At 40.6% G+C, this 24,249-nt stretch overlaps 2 protein-coding genes across 14 annotated transcripts in view; both read right to left on the bottom strand.

Annotated features, from left to right (window-relative positions):
* Positions 1-8,089: 8,089 nt before the first annotated feature.
* Positions 8,090-13,716, bottom strand: LOC148903046 (specifically androgen-regulated gene protein). 5 transcript variants are annotated; one of them, XM_088995423.1, is made up of 5 exons: positions 13,586-13,660; positions 11,543-11,694; positions 9,743-9,905; positions 9,556-9,649; positions 8,090-9,264 (listed from the first exon to the last, which is right to left on the bottom strand). In XM_088995423.1, the coding sequence occupies exons 2-5, from the start codon at positions 11,645-11,647 to the stop codon at positions 8,217-8,219; spliced, it is 1,410 nt and encodes a 469-aa protein (XP_088851549.1). In that variant the 5' UTR covers positions 11,648-11,694; positions 13,586-13,660; the 3' UTR covers positions 8,090-8,216. The 5 variants fall into 5 exon arrangements, with proteins under 5 accessions (XP_088851549.1, XP_088851532.1, XP_088851518.1 ...); XM_088995406.1 differs by having other exon boundaries at positions 8,090-9,649; positions 11,543-11,682; XM_088995392.1 differs by having other exon boundaries at positions 8,090-9,649.
* A 2,013-nt stretch (positions 13,717-15,729) lies between these two features.
* anks1aa (ankyrin repeat and sterile alpha motif domain containing 1Aa) overlaps positions 15,730-24,249 on the bottom strand; it is a 67,659-nt gene continuing 59,139 nt past the window's right edge. For 7 of the 9 annotated variants that reach the window (XM_088995501.1, XM_088995477.1, XM_088995469.1 and 4 more), the window contains 10 exons: positions 22,521-22,619; positions 22,280-22,426; positions 22,081-22,188; positions 21,046-21,216; positions 20,823-20,960; positions 20,660-20,731; positions 20,470-20,556; positions 19,310-19,447; positions 18,751-18,921; positions 15,730-17,729 (listed from right to left, as the gene is read on the bottom strand). In XM_088995501.1, coding sequence (XP_088851627.1) covers positions 17,613-17,729; positions 18,751-18,921; positions 19,310-19,447; positions 20,470-20,556; positions 20,660-20,731; positions 20,823-20,960; positions 21,046-21,216; positions 22,081-22,188; positions 22,280-22,426; positions 22,521-22,619 — 1,248 coding nt within the window. In that variant the 3' untranslated portion in view covers positions 15,730-17,612. The remainder of the gene's footprint in view (positions 17,730-18,750; positions 18,922-19,309; positions 19,448-20,469; positions 20,557-20,659; positions 20,732-20,822; positions 20,961-21,045; positions 21,217-22,080; positions 22,189-22,279; positions 22,427-22,520; positions 22,620-24,249) is intronic. The other 2 variants (XM_088995455.1, XM_088995463.1) reach the window with 2 other exon arrangements.

Here is a 24,249-nt window from a genome sequence, read left to right on the forward strand (position 1 = left end):
TTAAATCACACACAATTGCTACTTTTCACAACATTGTGTATGCACTACTTTTGCCCCGCTGTCAGACCTGTTTCCACTTTGTCTAAATGGCTTTTCTTTGAATGCATCCGTCCACCGTTATAAATCATATACTGCATGTTGGTTTAACTTCAGGTGTCAGAGCAATCATGTGAGCATCACAAGGGTCTCTAAACTTTAATGGGATTATTTGTCAGTAAATGCATAAGTGGCAAATATTTTTGCAAATATACTTTGACATAAACTTGAAAATAAGTACCAAACGACTTTCAATCCCCCTAAAATGTAACCAACTACTTTTTATGAATACATAAAGCCATCAGGTTGTGGAGTGTCATTGGAAGATTTACATACCAAAACACCACTTTTCTGATTCAGAAGCCATTGCTACAGTTACAAAACTTTGCATGAGGCACACTTTAACACTGATTGTCTCAGCAAGTACACCCAATCTTTTGACTGACACTCAAAGTGGGGGAACATTAAGTTCCAGAATCCTCCACACTGACAATGGCCATGCACACCAAAAAGGATGAAGGATTTATACAAATTAAAACTTTTAGAACCAATTAAAATAATTTATAAACATGTGGCATGAATGAAAGTCAAACCAAAATTGTCATTTTTGAATAAAAATCATTTGTGGTCAAAGACTGCATGAATGGGCATCGCCAGATTCTCGGGGTCCCCTCTATGAAATGCCACAGCAACACTGAATTTGCAGTTACAAGGATTTATGCAAAGATGCTGTAGCCACTGAAAATGGACGCTTTTCTGTTATGTTAAGGATTTCATCATGTCCACGTTGTTTGACTTCAAATGTACCGTTGTTCTCGCTTGAGGAAAAATCATACAGTAAAAGTCACTTCTGAGTCTGACATTTCATTTCTCCTTTTGGTGCTGTTCTGTGCCAATGTCACATACACATTGTCACAGCAGGCTTCTGTTATGTTGCGTACTGTAATGGTGTTTTTGTCACAGGACCCGAAGGCTCTGTTATTCTCCAATCTCAATTGAGAGCTCCTTTCTTGCCCAAACGTATAGGCTACTCTTTGTTTTGTAGCAGCAGATCGAAAACGTACAGAAAGGCTTCAGACTCGTGCGTGAACTCCCGAATGCTTGAAGGGGTTCGGGTCATGTTTTGTCAGATGTGTACTGCAGACAGGCAATAAAGTGGATCAGAAGAGTACCTAAATCTTTGTTACAATTCTCAATTATTTGTTCCCGGCACGCCTGTACGATTGAATGAATTTCTATTTCCTGACAAGTACACTTTTCTAGAAACCTTGACTTACATGTCTCGTTTTCTGTGGTGTTTGGAATATTGAACTACAACAATTCAGTCCATGATTAGCCGTGGAAAAAAAATATATATATAGTCACAAAAGACTAGTAGCAGAATATATTGGACTGTCATGATATCGAGTACAACAGCTGTTCATGTTTCCCTTTACAAAGGTAACACTTTTATTAGGAATTATTTTAACAATATGCACATCAAGGTTGGATCCTTCCTTTGCTTTCTATGTCCACTGACAAAATGATGTGTTGAATTTACGCAATTTTATTTGCACAAAATAACAAGGAAATCTGGTCCATTTTTTAAACTAGATGAACTGTTTACAAATAATCCACCTGAGAGAATAAATTCAACACACAATTTTTCGGTAGACATAGAAAACAACAAAAGCATGATTTAATGCAGAACAAGCAGTTTCTTTTTCGTGACACTTGTTAATCTTGAAACCAGAATTACAAGACCATTTGATGACAGGTATGTAGATAAGTAGAATTATCGTCAACTACTAAAAGTTGGATCCAAATGATTTCATTTCATAAAAGCACTTCACTAAATACAATAGAGCATTGTAAATTTGAGACAAACTTTTTTCAATGTACCGTAATTTCAGTAAATTTGAGGGGGTACTGGAGTCCGTCAAAGATAAATATGGGAGAGAGGTTGGGTACACCAGAGTCACAATTCAACTTCAGGGCATTCATCATTCAATTCAGTGTTTAGAGAATCAGCAGGGATTAAATAGCAAATTGTAAAAAAAAAAAAAAAAAAGAAGAAATAAATGGAAGTATATTTAAAACGGAGTGAGGAATAAATCGTCGCAATGAACTGATTCTGGCTGCTATTGTTGGAAACCGGCAGGATATTGGATTACATCCTCTGTGAGTAGAAACTGTAATTTTCTTTGCACCGATAGATACCAAGTTTCATTTATCTTAATTATTTGAATACCAAGGCCCTGCTATCATAATAGTCAACAGTGTGTTTGCCCCTCGCATAAAGCCATTATATAGGCTATCATATAAATAAACTTTATTTCTGTGAGGCACATAGCAACAAAAAAGTAAAGATGAAGCATTTTCTACAGGTCACTCTGGCCTTATCTTTTATTCTCATTAAATTAAACAAATAAATATAAATTGTAAAGAATAAGTACTTTTTGTTGGATTATGAAAAGGCAAAAACAATTCATAATTCATAATTCGTGTTTTCTCCACTGCGAGACTAATAAAGTCAAATCCAATCCAATCCAATTGTCCACCCTTCTCTTATGTACTTTCTTAGCTTTAAGTTCCCAAAAACAATCCATCAAGGACTTGATATTCTCATGAAACAAATACAGTAAAGTCTCGTTATATCGATATCGGATATATCGATAGTCCCGGTTATATCGATACTATTTCTATGCACGCACGGAGAAAATTACATGCAAACAGGGTCGGATATATCGATAGTCCCGGTTATAGCGATATTTTTTCGGACTCCGTTGAATATCAATATAACGAGACTTTACTGTAATTTAAAGAGCCAACGTGAATGATACTCTATGGACTCAAACGTTTTTACAGCGGCATAGAATGTTTTGAAAGACTCTTCTGGCTCTGAGTCTCTGGATAATGATTGCCTGAAACCATTTGGCAAAGCTTTTAATGGACATTCAATTATTGTTATGATTAGGTCAAAGTTCCACACTATCGCTTCGAGTCGACTCAGCAGCATTGAGTTGGGCATGTTTGAACCTCAGCAATGGCTTTGTGCCACTTTATCTGTGCTAATCATCCTTGATGGCCTTGCAAGTAAAGAAAGGAAGAGGGCTTTTCAGAGGAAGCGACGTGAGGAGGTTTGCCTGTGCGTCATGAAATACCAAAGATTCTAGCCGTGTTTTCCAGTGAAAGACCATACCTTGAAACTCAACAAAACTAGATATGGTCATATTTGGGTCCTGAAGACACCATGACAAATAAAATCCTTCAGCAACTTGCCTAACAATATAAAATGTAGTTATGCTAAATGCTGAGACGTATAAAATGCAATTGCAGAACAATAAAAACAGTAACTTTAGAGTTGAGGTCCACATAAATGGATATTGACTTCAAGACATTGATTTTGCATTGTTTGCTGAGAGATTAATGATCAGCAGTACAGATGCAGACAATTACTTTCACGTTGTTGAGGACAATGTTAACATTCCCTTTGTCTCTTTCATGATGTGCATACTAATGTAAGGTCATTGCAAATATGAAAACACACATGACAATTCCCTTATATCTGGATGTGAATGGTGATGTACGGGGTTGTGGTTGAACAAATATAAAAAGTCTGCTGTTTTTTTATTTCTGAATGATTACTAAAGTAAGTTTGAGCTCTTGCACACACTCATGGACTATAAAAACGTGGCATAAAATTAAAATGGAGAGAATAAGAGCATGTTTTATTGCCGTTTATATAGATTGTTGGGTTTATTAGGAAACACTGCACGTTTTTTATTTGGTTGGCTATCAGTTTGGTTGGAATCAACTCTTATCAAGTGACGCTGGGTCATGTTTGAAACAGGACCGCCCTCTAGCGGCACCATTAATTTTATATACCGTACAGTATTTTGATTTTAAATGTTTTTTTTCCGAGTGATTATCAACTAGCGTGCCGTGAGAGCTCTTAAGAATGATCAAATTTTATTTCATCAAGCAGAAAAATATTGGGTTATCTATCCATCTCAGCGATGGCAGTGACGGGCAGAACAAAGAAATAGACTTCTATTAAATGGGGAAAAAACATTTTTTTCATGCTAATGCATTATGCGTGACATTTTTGTTTTGTGGTGTGCCTGAAAATTGCAAAATATTTGCCATGTCTCTATAATGGTAATGAATAATTCGTTTAGGCAAAATCTACAGTAACCTATTGGCTAAGCTACCATAGCGTCCCTTGTTAAGAAGTTCACAACACAACTTGTTCTGAGGCTCGCTTCCCTCCAAATACACAAACAAAGTTAATATTTCATCAGGTATGATATTCAGACAGACTTTCAGCTTGTCGATGTGCTGTATGTGGCACAGAGCAAGTGTATGACCAAAAAATAAAAAAGTCGGTTTGCTAGGTGGTGATGGCGGATGCGGATCCCCAAAAGCAGGCAGGAGTGAGTAGGAGGTTGTTTGACAAATTGTATTAAAATAAAGGTCAGCAGGAACAAAATGTAAAACATCAAAATCATCTGAATGGAAAAAATACAAAGTAGCAAAAGAAGAACAAAAGTAAAAGTCCGCCAAGGTTAAACAAACACATGCACAGCGCATGCAGCAAACAATGAACCGACAACGGATGGTCGTGTCGGGTGTCCTTTTAAGTGACAGTGATTATAACGACCAGCACCTGCGAGGCTGCCGGCAGGGCTGACGTCGCCAATCTGATCGGGACGACCAGCACCTGTGCAGGTGGGGTAGACAGCGCCCCCTGTTGGTCGCCAACCAGATCATGACAAAAAATAACTGGTTACACCGGTTCTCGCACTCCACATTAGATAATTGTGCTGTAAACGAGGCGGCCGAAAGGTGCCTGTGTCTGACTTGACAGAGATTTTCATCCATCATTATCTGATCTACTTTTCCTCAGGGTGGCAGGGGGGGGGCAGTAGTCTGAGGACACCTTAAACTGGTTGTCAGTTAAAGGACAACCGACGTCTCTGGACAAGTTGTGTTCATAATTTGTAAAATGGCTTCAAATGACTTCTACTGAGCGTATTCCACCGCATATAGCTATTTTTTACGTTTTAAGACTCACGCTGAATATTCAGGAAGTCTTGTTTTTGAGTTGGTGACGAGTCCGTACGTGACGTCACTAAAGGAATGCCCCTGGCCGAAAAAAAGACACATTGTAGCAGTCCTTCCATCACGTCAATGTATTTTGCGGTACTTGTTTGGTCTGACAACCTCGTGTTGCACCCAAAAGCCGCCACAAGAGGGCGTCCAAGCTCCATATAAGGAATTTATCAGCCTGTGGAAACGGAGGTGGCCATAGGAGGTCGCCAATTTGTGCCTCTTTTTTTGGGTGAGACATTTCCCCCCAATGTTGCCTCAAAATGGCACGAAATAAATTCTTTAATCGATTGCAAACATGTATGCTTTCCTCTTCAGAACTACAGTAAAGTCTCGTTATATCGATATCGGATATATCGATAGTCCCGGTTATATCGATACTATTTCTATGCACGCACGGAGAAAATTACATGCAAACAGGGTCGGATATATCGATAGTCCCGGTTATATCTATATTTTTTCGGACTCCCTTGAATATCGATATAACGAGACTTTACTGTATTTGAATCATATTCATAACTGGATGTGTAACAAGAAAGCATATTCTCCGAATCTGAAGCCATTGTTTTGATTCTTGTTTGTTTTGATCAGCAATGCAAGACGTCACGAACTGGGGGCGGGACTTTCTGAAAATTCCCAATTCGCAGCTCAATTTGTGCAGATTTTGGACACTATAAGTCATTTTCATTGGTGTTTTGCATTTGAAAATATAATACTGCGTAATTTGGGTATTTTAGATGCTGTAAAACGTTTTTCTGATGTCAGTTAAAAAACAAAAAAGTGACGTCGGTTGTCCTTTAATTGAAGGGCACTAAAACTCAGAGTGGTGTATGGGGGTGTATGGGAGAGGTAGTACCTTTGAGGGAGATACGGTCGCAGCTGTATTGCTGATGCTTTATAGCTGGTTGATCCCTAACTTGTCCTCACCATCACCCAGCTCTTGTCTATGGCTCCAAGTAGCAGACGTTCTGCGGCCACACCACGGCAAACTGCTTCGACCGGCAGGCTAAACTAGACAAGGGTAACCAGGGGGGCTCCGGAACTCCTGGTGAAGAGCTTGGAGAGGAGATAGGCACCACCAAGTTTAATTGCCTACTGAAATGTCATGATTTACAAACAGTCAGGATCACTCATGCCGGATCGGCCGAGGCCCGGAAAAACAACGACCGCGCTACCCACGAAGACCGAGAGCGCTGGAGATCTCTGACTGCCCAGACGTCCATCATGGCAGCCCTACGGCCTTCTAGGCCATGGGATGAAGTGAAGTGAAGTGAAAACCCAGAATCTTAATCACACAAAATATGTCTTATTTCAAATGCACATTGAAAGGAATCTGTACAATGATATTTCTCTGAGTACAGATCAGTTCGAAAGCCACCAACACAGCTGAAGGTGACACTCCCAAAATACACTAAAGAAATAAGAATTATTGATTGCCAATACTTGCCATTTATATCCCCTTGCGGCTGCAGTAAAATATTTGCACTTATGCTACAAAAGGGAGGGACAAGGAATGTGGAACATAGTTTTTTAATCACCACCTTCCTGCTGTTTGACTTCTTCATATTCCGACAAGTGCCTTAATGCGGCATCTTAAAAATGCAAGAATTGCTTGTTGCAAAAATTTCTTCCATCAGCAAAGGCAGACAACAATAACAGACATCCATCATTTCTTTTATATGGTTAAGGTCATGTATTATATTTCTCAGACTTAAATAGGAATCTTTGAGTGCTTAACTGATAGTTTTAGGATATACAATATACTGAGCGCAATGGTGTGCAGGTTTGCAATCATGGTAGGAAATGCTCATAGGGGTATGGCGCTGATGGCCATAAAGGCTAACGAGCCAGTTTATAAGGTACTTTCAGTGGATATGTACATGTACATGGGACAGTGAACCTCCACTTTTCACTGGGGACATGCCACTCCACAGACAGCAAACATCCTGAAATAATGATGCCCAGTCAAATGTATTTCCACCCCTCAAAAAATTGACTAAGTGGAGATATACCAATATAAATGATTGGCTCCCTGCCAAAAGCAAATAAATAGTAAAATACATCCATAAAAATATTTTTTTTTAAGTAAAAAAAACTAAATCTGCAGGTGCCAAATCGACAGTAAGTGGGGGTCCACTGTATAATATAGGGATGACGATCAACACACAATATCGATCCGCTAAGAAATCAACGGGCTTCCTGTAGCTTTGAACATAATAGCGTATGTTTTTCTGTATTTATTTACAGGTCATTAGTTATGTATAAGAACTTCATGGTATCGATGAGAAGGTTTCTTCAGCCGTCATCTGTACAAAAGTGAAGGTTTCGGACGTTTCGCCTCCTATCCAAGAGACTTCGTCAGCGAACTAAAGCCTGACTGGCTCCCTAAAGCCTGACTGGCTCCCTAATGTCCAGACCTAGTGGCGCCGGACACAGCTATGATAGGTCCCTACTCTCAGGTTGGGGGGGGGGCGCGGGACCCCCCCCTGTGGCCCCACTGATTGTTCCTACATTCCTGACTAACGATTGGCCTATTACCCCCACTCCCCCCCGGTATCACCTCATCAGCATAACGACCCTCATCAGCATTGCGAAAGTTGCCTAACCTGTTTTGCCTGAGCAGGCTATTGTATGAACGATCCAAATTGAACCTCACACCACCCGACCGGTTTAATGAAGGATTTTGTTGTTTTATAAGAATCGCCTCTTTTACCCCCCTTTCAAACCATCTATGTTCTTTCGCTAAGATTTTAACCTCATTGTCGTCAAATGAGTGGTTAGTAGCTTTTAGGTGCAAATGTACTGCCGATTGAGGCCCGCGCCCCCCCCCAACCTGAGAGTAGGGACCTATCATAGCTGTGTCCGGCGCCACTAGGTCTGGACATTAGGGATATATAAATGGGGCCAATACGACCAGTCAGGCTTTAGTTCGCTGACGAAGTCTCTTGGATAGGAGGCGAAACGTCCGAAACCTTCACTTTTGTACAGATGACGGCTGAAGAAACCTTCTCATCGATGGACCACTCCTGTACGACTGAGAGCTTACACAGACGAACTTCATGGTATTTTGAGGGAGCGTCTGGCTCATCTTAGTCCCTAATCAGTCCGAGTTTCTTCAGGGCATCATGGCGTTCCATTACATTTGCATCTCGAGGGGAGATTAGTACACTGATGCCATGGGGCCGAGGAGGCTTGTGAGAGTCTCTTGATTGCTGCTGGTCAGTATAGGAGTGGACACGTCGCCGGACGTCAGGGCTGGTGGCATGATTGAGACACTGCTCAACACTAATTCTTCCATGATGATCTACAGGGCGACTTAGGCGGAGCCCTGAGTGCTCCGCGGCATCTGACTGGGAACCAATGACCTTGGTTAACTGCTTGACCAGGTCCGACGATGTGAGGGAAGGAGATTTCACTTGAGTATACTTTGAACTCGCTAAAATATTGTTCACAGAATATTGTTCACGACCTGGAGAGCGTGGTCTGCCACGGTCACTGAAGACAGGGGAGATTGAAGTAATTTCCGAGGCAGTCGAGAAGGAGGCAGGGGACGCACTGCTCATGAAGCGATGAGATGGTGTTAAATTGGATGGACTTGGGAGTGTTATACTGCTCGGAGATGGAAGAGGTGTCCATGACTTTCGTGTTTGCGAGGAATGTTTATGACTCACCGCAGGGCCCGAATCAGTTGCAGAACCTTTAACCAGCCCAAGCTTCTGTAGGGCCTCAAGGTGGATTCTCTCATGGTTCAGCAGTTGTCGGCTGCCATTCCCATTTGTCGTATTATCTACCTCCGTTTGTGTTTGGGAGAGTGAGTGGAATGAAAGCCTTTTGGGTTTAGGGGCCACAGAAGGTGGGCTCTGTGGCTCTTTGACTTCAGGATGAAGGATCATGGGTAGAAGAGACGCAGAGGAGAGGGGAGTCTGATGGGCTTTGATATTGAGCTTGTCTGTAGGTCTCTTGACAACAGGGGGGCTAACTGATGGCCTCTTCTCCAAGGCTCTCTGATATAGCCGCTTCAAGTCAACAGAGACTGGCCTGGTGCTGTTGACCTTAGAGGAGGTTTTGATGCTGTCAGGCTCTGGATCAGGCTCTGGATCGTGCTCTGGGTTGGGCTCTGGGTAAGGTCCCGGATCCCTGAAAGCAGATGGTGGTGGGATCAGACCTAGGTCTAACTCAGGAGTAATGCAAGGGATTATGTTTGGAGAGTCATCTATGGTCGGTAAACCCAGTCCATCAGTATGCATATTGAGTGATGTGTTGAGGCCAGTGACCGAGTCAGTAACCAGAACTGGAGGTGGCGATATGACCGTCATAGATGCTTTAAGTGCTTCTGTGCTTGCTTTAGAAGCAACAATGAAGTTTGGTTCATAGGTTTGATTCCAATTATTATGCCCCGCTGTGTTTTCTTCAGTTACTGATATGTACACAGGTTTCTTCCCGACGGGAAAGCCACTCAGCACAGTGGGTGAGGTCTCCAATCGCTGATCCATTCTGGACCTGAAGTTCAATCTGGAAATAGCTACAAAACAAAAGCACAGCAGAAATGACTCAGATAACACTAAATAAACAAGCAAGCATCTTGTCCAGGAACAGACATCATTTTCATACATACCATTGACCTTTTTTAGACCCATATTCCCTGGAGGGTTTCTGGAGTCTGGTTCGTCATTTGATAGTCCGCAGTCCTCCTGCACCTGCAATGCTTCAATGGTCTGCTCCAGATACATGAGGCATGCCCGCTCCTCAGCAGATAAGTGTTCCATGCTGTCCTCACTCTGCAGATAAATATGTGTGAGCTATCATTGAATATTTCTCTCTTCCTCATCATCATCATAATCATCATCATCCTGAGTGCTTCTCTGAGAAACGAGGGAAATCGCAACAAAGTTGCGATTTCCAAAGATCTTTTGATGTTCTAACTACAATATAATATTCCCATAACATGTTTTATTTTTTTTAGTTGTTTGTGTTTCTTGACACGGTTACACTTTGCAGAAATAGCCAAATCCCAGAAGACCCCCTTTGATCATTTAATCGGAAAATAAAAACTAATAGCATGCTCTACATCAGGGGTGTCAAAAGTCGGTCCTCGAGGGCCGCTGTCCTGCCTGTTTTCCAGCTCTCCCAGGAGCAACACACCTGATTCAAATGATCAGCTCATCAGCCAGCTCTGAAGCAGCATCAAAATGGTCCTGATGATTTGAATCAGGTGCGTTGCTCCTGGGAGAGCTGGGAAACAGACAGGACGGCGGCCCCCGAGGACCGACTTTGGACACCCCTGCTCTACATGGTCCAAATGATTTAACCATCGACGACAATACAATTAAATGGTAAAGGGCCTGATTATGTGTCTGCATGTGATGCACGATTGTTATATCTCACAATAAGTCACCAAATAACTAGATCAGTGGTTCTTAATCTTGTTGGAGGCACCGAACCCCACCAGTTTCATATGCTCATTCACCGAACCCTGCTTCCAATGACTGTGCCTACTAACTGGAGACTAGACTGAGGGTTGGACCTGTCGTGGAGGATCCACCGAACCCCTGAGACCGACTCACCGAACCCCTGGGGTTCGAACGAACACAGGTTAAGAACCACTGAACTAGATCTACAAAAATAACTGAAGAAAAATGAATATTAGTGTGCTTGAAAAAATATGAATGAATTGAAAGTGGAGTGCTAACTTGTAGTTGAGCAACCCTGCCTCATTTTTTCCCCAAAATAAGTAAGTAGTTTGTGTTCATTTGATTTTATTTATGAGGGGGACTTTTAATTGTTGAGGTACAGTGTATTGGAAGATTGTCTGCATTTTTTGGTTCAGTTTTTGAGCTAAAAATGTTTGTTTTGTTTTTCCCAATGTATTTCAGTGGATTTTTGCTACTTGTGGGCACTGGCTCTGGCTAATAGCAGGGAGCCACTGTATAATTATAGAATTTTTGTATTTGTCAATTGATATATAGAAATATAGATGAGATTTGCAGTACATTTTAAACATTAAACATTTCTGCACGTCAAAATGAATGTTTAGGAAGAAGGAAGAAAAAAAGCAATCAGATGGGAAATGTGGTTTTTTTCTATGTCCTGCAACATATTGGAAAACAAGCTAAAACTAACAATAAAACCAACTACAAAGTAAACAAAAATCGTTTTTCTTTTTTGAAGAAAAAAACAACAACACCAACAACAAAAAAAAAACAACAACCCCACTCTAAAAACCAATTAAAACTATCTAGCTGCATTTAGCATAGAACGAAAAATCCAAAACCATTATAACACGCTGTCCACTGTTGCATGCTGCACTTAAGTCGAAAGACATGGAAGAGCGTTTGACTCGCTGCACATGAACATAGAGAATGGCTTGTGTCAAAGAATATCAGATACAAGTAGTCCGGAGAGATGATTGACTCACAAAGCCCGAGTTCATGCTGATCACACTGTCATGGCTACCACTGCTCTCCTTGTTTCTCAAGTATGCTGAAGCGACAACATATTCCATCGTTTCACCCGTCGACATTGCACAGGGAAGAGGCTTGTGGGTAGTTCATCAAGCTGTGGAAATATCTAGTGTTATGGAGAAAATGTTAAATGAAAGGAAAAAAAGGTGTATACTGCAGGTCCATCTTTGTTTCAGCACTTTACAGACTTAGAGATGGTACGTAAAATGCTTTGCCGTAAATATCGACACTGAAATTGGCACATGCACGTGGGCCCAGGCGGTGTCAAGGGGCTAATGAAGGAAGGGGAAAATAATAAAACAGCTGTCCAGAAAGACCCATGATTTTGGAACAGAACAGTTCGAGGTGGGTCAGTCACGATGAGTGGCTTGTATGGGAAGAAGTAATGATCTTTTGGACAATTATCTGTCAGTCAAAATAATTATCGATATTATGACAGCAAAATGAATTCGCAAATCCTTTTGGAGTCAAAGACAAGATTGTTTCAAGTGATTGCCGTTTTGTTTGAGACTTTTCACTCGTTCACAAAAAACAGATGGAACAGGGCCATGTTGGCTAAGCCATTTAAAAACACTCAATAAGCACTTGGTTACTGCAAACAGTGATATTCCCATCCCAACAAGTTTTTTTTAGCATTCCTCAACTTTTTCCAAGCTTTTGTTAACCCTGTCTTATCTTTTGGGAAATGTGTTGCAGGTGTCAAATTTAAAATAAGCCAATATTAGAAGAAGAAAAAAACAATGTTCTTCAGGTTGATTTTAGTAGTGTTTTCGGTTGAATATAGGTTGAATGGGATTTATAAATAATTGCATTCAGTTTTTAATTTCACGCAAGAAAGCCCTCTAATGCGGTGTAATAGAAGCAATTCCGCGAACTGTGGGCCAAAGTTCCTCCACAGCAATGTAAAAGACTCATCATCAATTATTGAAAACGCTTGATTTCAGTTGTTGCTGCCACACGAGAAGTAGTTTCAGATTATTTGTTTATTATGGTGCATTAATAAATTGGCATTTAGAAAATGTATTTTGTATTTCATTGGGCTGTCACTGTGGGATATTCAAATTGGCTTCAGGAATGGAAATATTTATTTGTGATAAATATGCAAAGAACGCAGAAATCAGGAAGTGGGTAAATACTTTTTCACTAGACCGTACAGATGTTCAGAGAAGCAATCAGGCCGAACGCATTTGTTCATTTCAAGCAAACATTATGCAATCCAAAATACCATTTCACTGCTATTTTTCTATCAGCAAATTACTATTCCTCCCATCAAGACAATCTTCAGAATGAAAGGGGAACGTTGAAAACATTAAAGCAGCCAACACCTGTGCGCACTGGAAGAAAATTCGCAGGGTGCACCCACAGCTGAGTCAGAATGAAATAGTGAGTGGAATGTCACTTAGCTTGCTCAAATACTTTCATGACAACTGGGACATTAAAGTGTGAACGGACATGTGCAGTTACTGGGCGTTGCACCAGAGGTAGTTTTAAGTGGAATAGCCAGCCAAATTTCTTCAACTGTGCTTGGCGGTTTCAAACAAGTCTCAGTGTGATCCAAAGGCATGAATGGACAATAAGGAACAATTGCATTGGAGTGTAATAATTAACATAAACATAAATTGTTGAAAGTTTAAACTCAGTATACTTTCCCCTCACCGGCTTCTATTGGCAAATATTTACACTACGGAGATTCATTAACTCAGTCTATTCAGAAAGATAATAAATGATTACAAACACAACAGAGGGTCCCTCTTGAGAAAACAATTTCCATTTTGCATTAAAAGATCATTCCAAATGTTTTAATCTTCATTTGGACTCAAAATCAGAGAAAGCAGGAAGTGCTGCAAACTATTTGGGGAGCGTAGTGTTGAGGTAAAAATGTCACCTAACCTTCTCTGGAAACATAAAAAACAAGTTTTTAAAGACACATTGGTTCAGGGGAAGGACATAAATCAAGGAAGGAATTGTGAACGTAATCCAGCATAATCAAAACTCACCAGCGACATGAATGTAGGCAGGTAGAGTTGAGCTACGTGTGCGTATCATTACATCTCTGAGGTTGTGCGTCCTGCCTCCACTGAAGCTGAGAAAAAGGGTGAGGCACTTTGGGTACAACTGTGTTGTGCTAAACCAATCCGACTGCACACATGTGGTCACATGGAGACAGTTAAGCAACCTGACAGATATGTGCTGGCACTACTGCAACTGAATTATGTCTAAACAAACTCCTAAAGGGAAACACAGTGTTTTTAGGTCATCGTACTGATGTATGTCAAACTGTTGGAGCATTTATTTTGATATCACCTGTTTGTTCCTCCACATTTAGAGAGAACTCGTTTAATGAAACCAACATATCTAACTTTACTCGGGGTGTTATAATTGTCTCCGGTCACACTAATTGGAGTGATCCAGTAGTTGCCCTATATACAACAATAATTTAGTGGCATACTAAATTATTGTTGTATTCTGAGGTGTGTTGTTGAATTTTACGGCATCAAACAAAGAGCTGTTTCTTAATGTATGGAGGACAGTGCTACAGCACCATCAGTCTTGATTTAAAAATAATCGTTAAAATACTGAATGATGGGCGTAACTCTGGATTTAGGGTTGCTTTGAAGTTCATTCCAAATATTGATGAAAAACCAGTTTTGCCAATTTCTATTTTTGTCAATGATGTCCTTAACTGTCATTTTTTTTCAATCCACTCTTTCTCAAGCACACATCCTCACAAAGGTCACAGGCATGCTGGAACCTATCCCAGCTGTCTTTGGGTACTAAGTGGGATGTACCTTGAACTGGTTGACAGCCAATCGGAGGGCACACAGAGACAAACAACCATCCATACTCACAATCACGCACACCTAAGGGACATTTTAAAGTGTTCCACCAGGGGTTTATGGCATAATTCTCATCTCATCTCATTTTCCGTACCGCTTATTCCTCATTAGGGTCGCGGGGGTTGCTCGAGCCTATCTCAGCAGTCTTCGGGCACGAGGCGGCGGGGGACACCCTGAATTGGTTGCCAGCCAATCGCAGGGCACACAAAGACATACAACAGTCACTCTCACACTCAGACCTAGGAACAATTTGGAGTGGTCAATCTGCCTGCCATGCATGTTTTTTTTGAGTGTGGGAGGAAACCGGAGGACCCGGAGAAAACCCACACGGGTCCGGGGAGAACATGCAAACTCCACACAGGGAGGCCGGACCGGGACGCGAACCGGCGACCTCTGCACTGTGAAGCCGATGTGCTAACCACTCGACGCCCTATGTCATAATTAAACCAAACAAATAATATAAGCAACATTTCATATCTTGAAAATGGCTTTAAAAAAGGTAATAATAATAATAATAATACGAAGAAGAAGAATGAGTGTTTTTTTTCCTCCACCCTCTGATTCTTCAAACCACAGGTGTCAAAGTGAAGGCCCGGGGGCAAAATCCGGCCCGCCACACCAAATTTGTTAAAATACATATGCTTGGTAAAGTCTGAACCAAAATTTCAAATTGTCGTATGTAAACTACAATAACAGTCATTATACTTTATGTTAACTTCATACTGTCTCCTTGTTATCTAATGAACAACAGATCCTTTTCTTACAGACAATGGTGTTTGAGGTGTTCAATTACCTGACATGTTTCGGTAAATTAGTCATTATTCTTGACTTCAGATTTGAAAACTAGTTATTCATTAATTTGTTGTGCCTTCTGTATGTAATATATGGAAGGGATGAAACATTCTCATGGTTTCCCCAAATTCACAACGGAAACCATAACTACAATGTGGCCCGCGGCAAAAGAATGACTTTGACACCCCTGCTTTAAAACATAGGTCGTCCCTCACTATTAAAAAAAAGAAAAAATACAACACCATACAATAATACCAGGTCAGTTCAATATCATAATAAAAATAATTCTTAGGAATGAAAACAAACAAGGACAAACTGTCAAACTGCGCAGTTTATTCATTGAACAATTACGAAAAGAATCATGAAAAAAACGGGAAGCCCAAGATTATTTACAATCTTTTTTTTCTAAAGTGAGGTCCCTCGTTTTCCCTCGGACTCACGCAGGGTGTTTACCACGATATGTGTAACTTTATAAGACATAGTCCTTTTAATCTCTTTTGACATAAGTCAAAAATTACATACATACATACATACATACATACATACATACATACATACATACATACATACATACATACATACATACATACATACATACATACATACATACTGTATAGAGATCTATCAAAGCAAAAATCATTCAAGTATCAAAATAAAGACCACTAGTTTCATGTAGAATATCTTTTGCATCAAAAATGTCCCAAAATATTTACTCTGCGCCTCAGTGGTGTGCAAAGGCAAAATGGAATCATGCTGATGGCGGAAGGGGCCCTCACCAGCGTGTTTAAGACAGTGTACCATAAATTTAAACCCACTGCTCAGACGACGTACCAAACAAGTGTACAGTGCTCAACATAAATGATTATAGCCCCTTTGAAAGGAAAGCTTTTCTTAGTGAACAAAAAAAATATGGATATGACTCACTTGGCTGATTTTGTAGATGCACTATGTAGTGCACTGTAAAACACACCTTCGCTGATGTACATGTTATTGTATATTCATCAGTTGGGCAGCAAGTACCATTAACAGTGAGAAAAGTATTATTATTTTTGAAAAAAATATTTTTGAACTACAGAAAAATAAATCAAAGAAGTACCATCCTGCATGGCAGGTTTGGTGAATAATCTCACAAGATGAATTGGACAAAGGAGCCAAGAGACAAAGTAAGTTGCTGCATGACAACAACTGTCCTATAAAATCATAATACATGGCAATGAGGTCAAATACCAAAGCTGCACCCTCTTACATATCTGGAAAACAGTCTTTGTAGTGTTACCTCTGGCTATTAGTTTGGTTAAAATAAAGAAACCACTCTGTACAAGATTGCTGATCACAGTTATACATGCTGAGGATGAGATGGTAAAGGACAAATTAAATTATGACTTACATTTGTATCTTAAAAAAACAACTCATACACAAACACAAAATATATTCCTCACTTTTCGAAGATGAAGATGGGCAACCGTGTCGAGTATGCCCTCCATACGTGATGAGACATGTCCGGTGGGAAGGAAGTGATGTGATGAACGTTGTGATGTCGGACCAATAACCACATTTCTCCAGAATGATGATGGTTCAGGAATACTCCTATCTCCCCCCTAAAAACATCCTACCCATCATTCAACAGGGTTGTCCGTGAATACAGGCTGGGGGCTATGTTTAGCTACAGGGAGAATGACACATACACAAAGTTAAAATTTTGTCAAACTAACAGGCCTAAAAGACATTATTTATGGAGTGATGTAGCCTATCATCCCCCTTTTCAAATAAGGCCAAAACACGGGAAGGTGCACTTGACTTGAGGAGTATGTAAAAGTGCTTCAATGCTAAGCTACATGACCATATCACAGTGTTTTGGGATATTTCCCTCCTTTGGATCTTAATTAACTGCTGAAAAAAAGCTGAGAAAATAGTTCAAGCCCAGTGATACATTGAAAAAACAACAGCAACAGGACCGGGCAATCCATGTGCAAGATACGTGCAGCCTCATAGCTGTGGGAAAGCGATGGGTGTCGGGAGTGAAAAGCCTCAGAGCGGCCGTCACCTAGCAGAGCAGGAAAAGTACCAGGGAAAAAAAGTCTTATCACCAAGAGTCAATAGTGAGATTCACGACTGGGTTTTGGGGGTGAGGAGCGTGGGGTATCTTCTAGCGAGTTCAAGGAGCATACAAGGTAAACAGAGGCAACTAGCAGTGAAGGTGATTAGCAGGCTGGCAGTGTAAATAATACCAGCTGGTAGGGGAATTATAATAGCAGACAGCTACAAGTGTTCAGGAATGATTGGGAAGATCGATGGAGTTGCAGTGAAAGGCACACAGAGGGCAATGGGAAGGTGAAAAATTGAGACCAGGCGCAAGTTCAGATGTCAGGAAGAAGGGAGGGTGGAGGGGGTCCACTCAGAATATGGTGGTCTCATACTTAGTGCTGATTGTACGCTTTGGTTCATTGGGGTCCATGAGCCACGTGGCGCCGCTCTGTGACTGGGAATCTCCCTCCTGTTCCAAAAGGGCATCCTAAAAACAAAAATTAGGTGATCAGATGCATTTTTCCTGCTATTTTCATCATGAGTCCATTGAGATGATGATTCCTGAAATTGATTCATCACTGAGTGACAAATGTTGTTCTCTACAATACAATACATATTGTTTTATATAGCGCTTTAAAAACAGATGGCACTGTAACAAAACGCTTAACATGGGCAACTATCATATACATGTTCTGATTTGAACATGTAAGAGCAGGCGCTGCTCCAATCCAATCATTTTGGGTCAGTATATGAAAAAGCAGCAGCCAAAAGGAACACTGCCAACCACTCATAATCACTAAATTAAGACTCATAAACTAACTGTAAAACAAGCACAACAACAGAGACACGCGTGAACTGGACAATTATGTCGTAGCTGGGGAAGGTCATAAAAACAATGCCACGAGGAGCTGAAGGGAGAGCATCATGTGGAGTGGAGGAAGGAAGTTTAATGCTGGCGTACAAGTTGTGACATTAACTAAACAGAAAAGGAGAGTTGTAGCCAACAGGGAAGGAGAGGCTGGAATGATAATATGCAAGTCATGACAAAAATTTGACAAGCATGCAACACTGACTGCTGAACACCCCATGATGCTTTTTAGCTTGTTAATTGAGCCCAAGTTGTAAATGTGTCTCTGAAGTGTAGTTTGCTCATCCATATTCAACAGTAAACACTCAATCAGAGAGTAATGCTCATTGTAGGCAAACAGCAACCTGGTAAAATTAGATTCATTCGGTTAGCTTGGAGGTTAATGGAAGTCATTCACCTGGGGGTGTGTCACTGGTTATTGGTCTATAAGTGACCTTTGATTAGGCAGTGAATACAATTCGACGGTGAGCACAACCCAACTGAGGATGAGCAGTTCTGGGAAGGACTGATTCAAGGAATGGTAGAAATTTCTCAAGTTCTCACAGGATGCTTTTCAAAATGGAAACCAAATAATGGAGTTGGGAATTTTGTGTGACTTAAATTATTCTTCCGTGTTAACTCAGCAACATTTTCGACTCACCACTGACTTGCGGACACTTCCTCGTGGTTTGGGAACAGGTCGGCTGGACTTGGTCTCGATGAGCTCTCCTGGTAAGCTCTGTTGCAGTTTGGTCCTCTGGGCCTGGAGAGCCAGTTGATATGCCACCTCAAATGCTTGACCCAGTGTCAGGATGATCTCATAGGTAAGGTTCTAAAAGAGTGTGATCACAGAGGAGTAACTGAGAAAAGGGCTCTGCTTTCTTTTTTAGATTTTCATGTCTTTGATGACAACCTTGTGCTTAAACAACAAAGAAGGGGATCCATGCAAAAACACACAATTCAACAGGGTTGTTTTACATTTACTTTTCCAGTACAGTCATACCCTTGGTCATACCTGTGGTTGTCAAAGACCAAGGTATGACCGTATTTTGATCATACTTCTAAATTTAATCCTTTTGGTCACTCATTGCAATTTCAAGCCAGCAATGCTTTCAAAGCCTAGTTTCGGCGGGAAACACAACCTATGATACATGCCATATTCCATCAGAATGAGGAGAGGTTCATAATTTACAAGCACAGGGCGTGCTGATTGCAATTACCACATCAATAGTGCTGAACACATGGCAGTAGTGATGGCTGGTCTGCAAGTCCTTGGTAATGTAGGCAAATGTACACAAGTCTTCCGGGTCCTGTGCTGCACATGAAATGTTACGGATCTCGTGCTCCGCAATGATATTCTGCAAGAAGACCAGAAAGAGGTCAGATCAAACCGTCTAATGTCTTTTGAGTTTCCTTTTCTATTCATATATTCTACTGTAAATGTGAAAAACATCGTTGCGCAGCAGCTGCAACTGATAACAAAAGGCTCTGGGGATATGCCAACAAACACTGCTTCCATTTTTAATTTGAGAGAGGGAGGGCCTCTTTGGGTGCAGTACAGAAGGTGGAAAATACATTCAAAGAGGCAACAATGTATACAGTATTTTTAAGAAGTTAAAGTACAGATTGAACATACTCCAAAGACCAGCCCCTGTCCGTTTACCAAAATGAGGAGTGAAGCTTGAACCAGTAGAAGACCACGAGTCCCCACCATCATTACAGCAGAGTTCACTCTCCTATTTTATTGAGTGGCTCAATTTGTACTTAAGAAAATGACTTGAATGTTTATGTATACGTTACTATCCAACAAAGCACTGAAATTGACAGCTACTCACTGACACTGACCCAAAGTTCAAAGTGACTTTTCAGAAGAAGTAGCAGAGCCAATTAACTCATTCACTGCCAGAGGATGTGCAAACATGTGTCCACTAGAGCGCCAGGGTTTTTGTCATTTTCACTCAAATTGCAACCCACAGAATATTGAGTTTTAGGACTACATAAACATTCAAGACAGCGGAAGAAACCTCAGACGCTCTTCTTTCTTCAGAAAGAAATTGTTATTTTCTAAGTTATATGGTTCTGGAGTTAGCTGAGCTTGAAACGGGGGCGGCTGTAAAAAATACAACACAAAGCATACATATTGATTTATCTAGCCCTGTAATAACAGCTGCAGCTGTAACAAAGTGCTAACATGGATAAAAGGTAAATGCTGCCCCTTCGTGGAAGGCAAAACACATTGCCAGAGGTCTGACCAGCACTTTATCAGCACACCTTGCAAGAAAAACAAACACCCGAAAAAATTTGGGAATGGCACTCAACGTCACACTTTTCTATTCCAAATAAATTCAGGAATGGCAGCGAATGAGTTAACATAATTTACCTTGTTGGCTGCATCAATGAACTTCACACCTTTGTATGTAATCGAGAGGACAATGGTGGGAACTTTTCTCATTTGCTCTGTTGATCTCTGGAAGAAATAGCCAAAGACACAAAGTGGAAAGAACATGCAGTTGGGCTAAAATGTAGAATGTTACTTCTTGCACTCAGATCACATTATCATTGGTACTGACCCGCATTTTGGCACAGGCATCTTGGGTGGACTCAGTGCCTCGTAGCTCCTTGATGAGCATGGAACCCAAGTACTGTAAAGAAACCTCGATCTGATTATTCTTTGACGCGTTCACCAAACAGTCAAAGCAAGTGGCTTTGCTAGCGGAGATATTAGAAACTCACGCTGGCTTCATAGGCGCAGGATTCAAAGATGAGCTTCTCTGGTTGATGATGCCAGCTCTGGACCGGAGCGTATGGAGCTGCCAGACTAGGTGGCCGAAGTACCAGACGGGATTCCCGGTGCCGCTCCTCTTGCCATTCCTGGAGAGCAAGAGCAAGACATCTGGTATGTGATTCTTTGCTAACATTGATAATCGCTGTAAGAGGAAGATGCTGACGAACGCACATGTGATCTGCGACGTTCACTGCAATGTCTTTGGGTGACATCATAGTTGTTATCTTGGGCTCTCTTCCTCACTGGTTCTCCAGCGGGAAGCAGAGGATCCATGGACTGACACATTGAGGACTCCATCAGACCGAGTGAAAACGAGGAATGGGATACTGGGAGGTCTTGGCACTGCAGACAATCACATATTTTGTTGATGATCAACGTAAATACTTTTTCACTGTTTTGGTCAAGGTTCTCCCATTTACTTCTCCTCGTTTGAAGAGAGAGCCAGGACGTAAAACAAATCCTTTGGATTGACTTCACATGATTAAACTGTGTTAAATTAAAATGGGATTTGATTATTTACATCTCAGGATGTAGATATGATGGTGTAAAAACGATTTGTATTTGATGGTTGAGTGTTGCTGTCTAGGGACTGGTTAAGCGTGGTTAAGGCTTAACCTGGCTTAACCAGCTTAACCGTTAAGCCAAGTCCTGACATGTACGAGCTCCTAAACACACTACTTGTTTGCAAAGTGACATCACAATGACAGTCGTGATGTTGGCGGCTAAAAATAGCACATTTGAGTTAGCCTGGTTTATTACCAATAGTACAGTATTTGTGTAATTAAGTCATATTTTTCATTGCCCTTAATCAGCGATTGAATGTTTTTTTTTCAGAATGCCATTGTGTCGTAGCAAGTAGCAATAATTTCTGCTGGCAATGCCTCAGGGTCTAGAAAACAAGTGAAGTTACGCCACATGTTTTAAATAAAAATATTTTGAAAATAAATGCTTACTTAGGTACAGATGCCTGTATATTATTAGCCCAGGCAGGGTTTATCTTGAAATTGGCCTTCTTACCGTTTTGTATTGTATTGTTGCTATGATGCCTAGGTCATCTAGCACTGGTAAATGTAAGATGAAAAGTGTTTGTGTTGTATAAACACCAATCGATGCTACTCCCCCTTGATTCTGGAACATTATTTGGGGGCCAAGCATGACTGAACTGAAATGATTATCATCCTCTTGTACACAAAAGGCTGCAATCACCTTGATCTGAGACAACCGCGGTGGCTTGATGGGAGGTTCTTCACAAGGTCTCTCTGCTAATGATGCAATAATTCGCTTCCTGTGCCCAAGCAGGGTAATCTTGAGGACCTGGATTCAAGCGAGCAGAAAAAAAACATCTAGAATCAAAAGACCCAATTTCCACAAACCCACATTCAGTTCATTATGCTTAATTACGCACATTGACAATTTCCAGTTCCCAAAGGTTCTTGACACAATCCAGAGAACGGTAACCACTGGCCAGGAAGTTATGGAGGTACTCATTTAGGCCCAGATTCTCCAACCAGGAGGATAGGGAACTGCTGCTGTCACAGCCCAGTGCTTTCACCTGAAACAAGCAAGTGCGTCCAACACAGTCACTAATATGAATCTGAGCGAGACCAGCACTTCTATCTTTGCAGGCAACCGAAGGCGATTCATACCTTGGGGAGAGAATGTGCTGCATGTAGGATCTTCTTTCTGTGGCTTGGGTCTGTGATCCCAATTTCACGCAAGTCCTGTTCCTCCATTACATTACTCCCCTGTAATGACACAGAAAGAAAAGCATAATGTTGCTACAAGTCAATGTCCTTTTATTGAGTTATGTATTTAGTCTCTGGAAAATTAACGGCCTAGGGAATCAAGATGTGATGAATGCAACCGCACTGACTCAAAAAGCAATGTGCAATATAACATCTGCATATGTTGCATCTCCAAGGTGCATTTGTAAATGTAATCATGCAAATGGGGTTCCCATTTGCATGATTGGTTTGTTGCCCTCTGCAGGTCAAGGTTCGCTTTTTTGTTAAGTCAAAAGTATAAATTGAATTTTGATGTGAGATTTATGTATTTCTTAGCAATGATTGCTATATAGCTTTGTTTGTTTTGTTTGATAATGTAATTTTAAATTGTATTGTAAAGTGCTTTCTTATAGCTGCAGCCGTTGTGAAAGCACAATATTAAATAACATTTTTTTTGTATTATATTGTGATTGATGGACTATGACAATGTTCAATGTAGACAATGTTCATGTTGTTTGAGTAAAAGTTGTCCTTGAAATTGGTGACTTGTCGCAGTGACTCCCAACCTGTGTGCCATAAGAGCTCTGACGCTGTCGTGGGAAATGAAAATACTGCTTCATTGGTGATTTTTTTTTTTTTTATAACAATCTTAGTCCGTTTATATTTGCTTATGGTAAGACAAAGAACAATTAAATGTTCTTCTAGCATTGAATTGACTTACAGTATGTATTCACTTTGTGTGAACATTTTTCTTTGGTGGTGCATTTTTTTTAAAACTGCCATTGCTACATGAAGGTTGGGAGTCACTGACTTATCGCATCCTGTCAGGGCTCTAAATGTAGTACAGTAATGTAAAACCCTGTATGGATTGACTGCTTCTTTCAGTCAAGCAAAACACAAGCATGCACTGCAGGTTTAGTATTGATCATGACTTGCAGAAAAAAATGTCAATTCCTTCCTGAGTAAGATGCTCAAACCTCTTTCTGTCTCCCAATGGCTTTAAAACGCGGGGCCGATTCAGAACAGTTAAAGGGACATTGGAGCGCAGTGTTAAATAATCTATCTCTGGTGACACACACTGTATACCTCTGAGACCATGTGCCACATTGATGGATAGCAAAAAAAGGAAAGACACTAAATCAGGGGTGCTCACACTTTTTCAGCATACGAGCTACTTATAAAAACAACCAAGTCAAAATGATCTACCCACGACAAAAATGCAAAACATAATTATTTTCAAATGTTTTAAGGATTCTTTGTATGTACAATGTATGTTGATGTACCTTGCATAACTGAATAAGCCAATATTGCACAACACACATAATAACTACATATACATAACATAATACATAACTATAATAATAATAATACATTTAATTTCAAGCACTTTTCAAAACACCCAAGGACACTTTACAATAAAAACAATAAAACAAAGCACATAACAATAAAACCATAAGTAAAATGATACATAGTAAAATAACACATAACTATTAACATTTTTTTCTAATTACCTGAGTTTACTTTGATGACTTGCACTGAATTGAATCAGCCAGGGATGCATAGTCCGGACAGTAGCTGCTGACAGCCAGTCTCAAGCACATTTCCAAATAAATGTTCATCATTCATGGTGGAACGGTATTTGGACTTAATG

The sequence above is a fragment of the Hippocampus bargibanti genome, linkage group LG01 (genome assembly GCF_051943395.1).
Source record: "Hippocampus bargibanti isolate YZ-2025 linkage group LG01, ASM5194339v1, whole genome shotgun sequence".
Lineage (NCBI taxonomy): Eukaryota > Metazoa > Chordata > Actinopteri > Syngnathiformes > Syngnathidae > Hippocampus > Hippocampus bargibanti.

Coding starts and splice junctions, on each gene's coding strand:
- LOC148903046 (XM_088995406.1), bottom strand. CDS start 11,647: ATGTCGACGGGTGAAACGATGGAATATGTTGTCGCTTCAGCATACTTG. Junction 9,906..11,542: donor TCAGCATGAACTCGGGCTTT/GTGAGTCAATCA, acceptor ATTTATCTGCAG/AGTGAGGACAGCATGGAACA. Junction 9,650..9,742: donor GGGTCTAAAAAAGGTCAATG/GTATGTATGAAA, acceptor TTTGTTTTGTAG/CTATTTCCAGATTGAACTTC.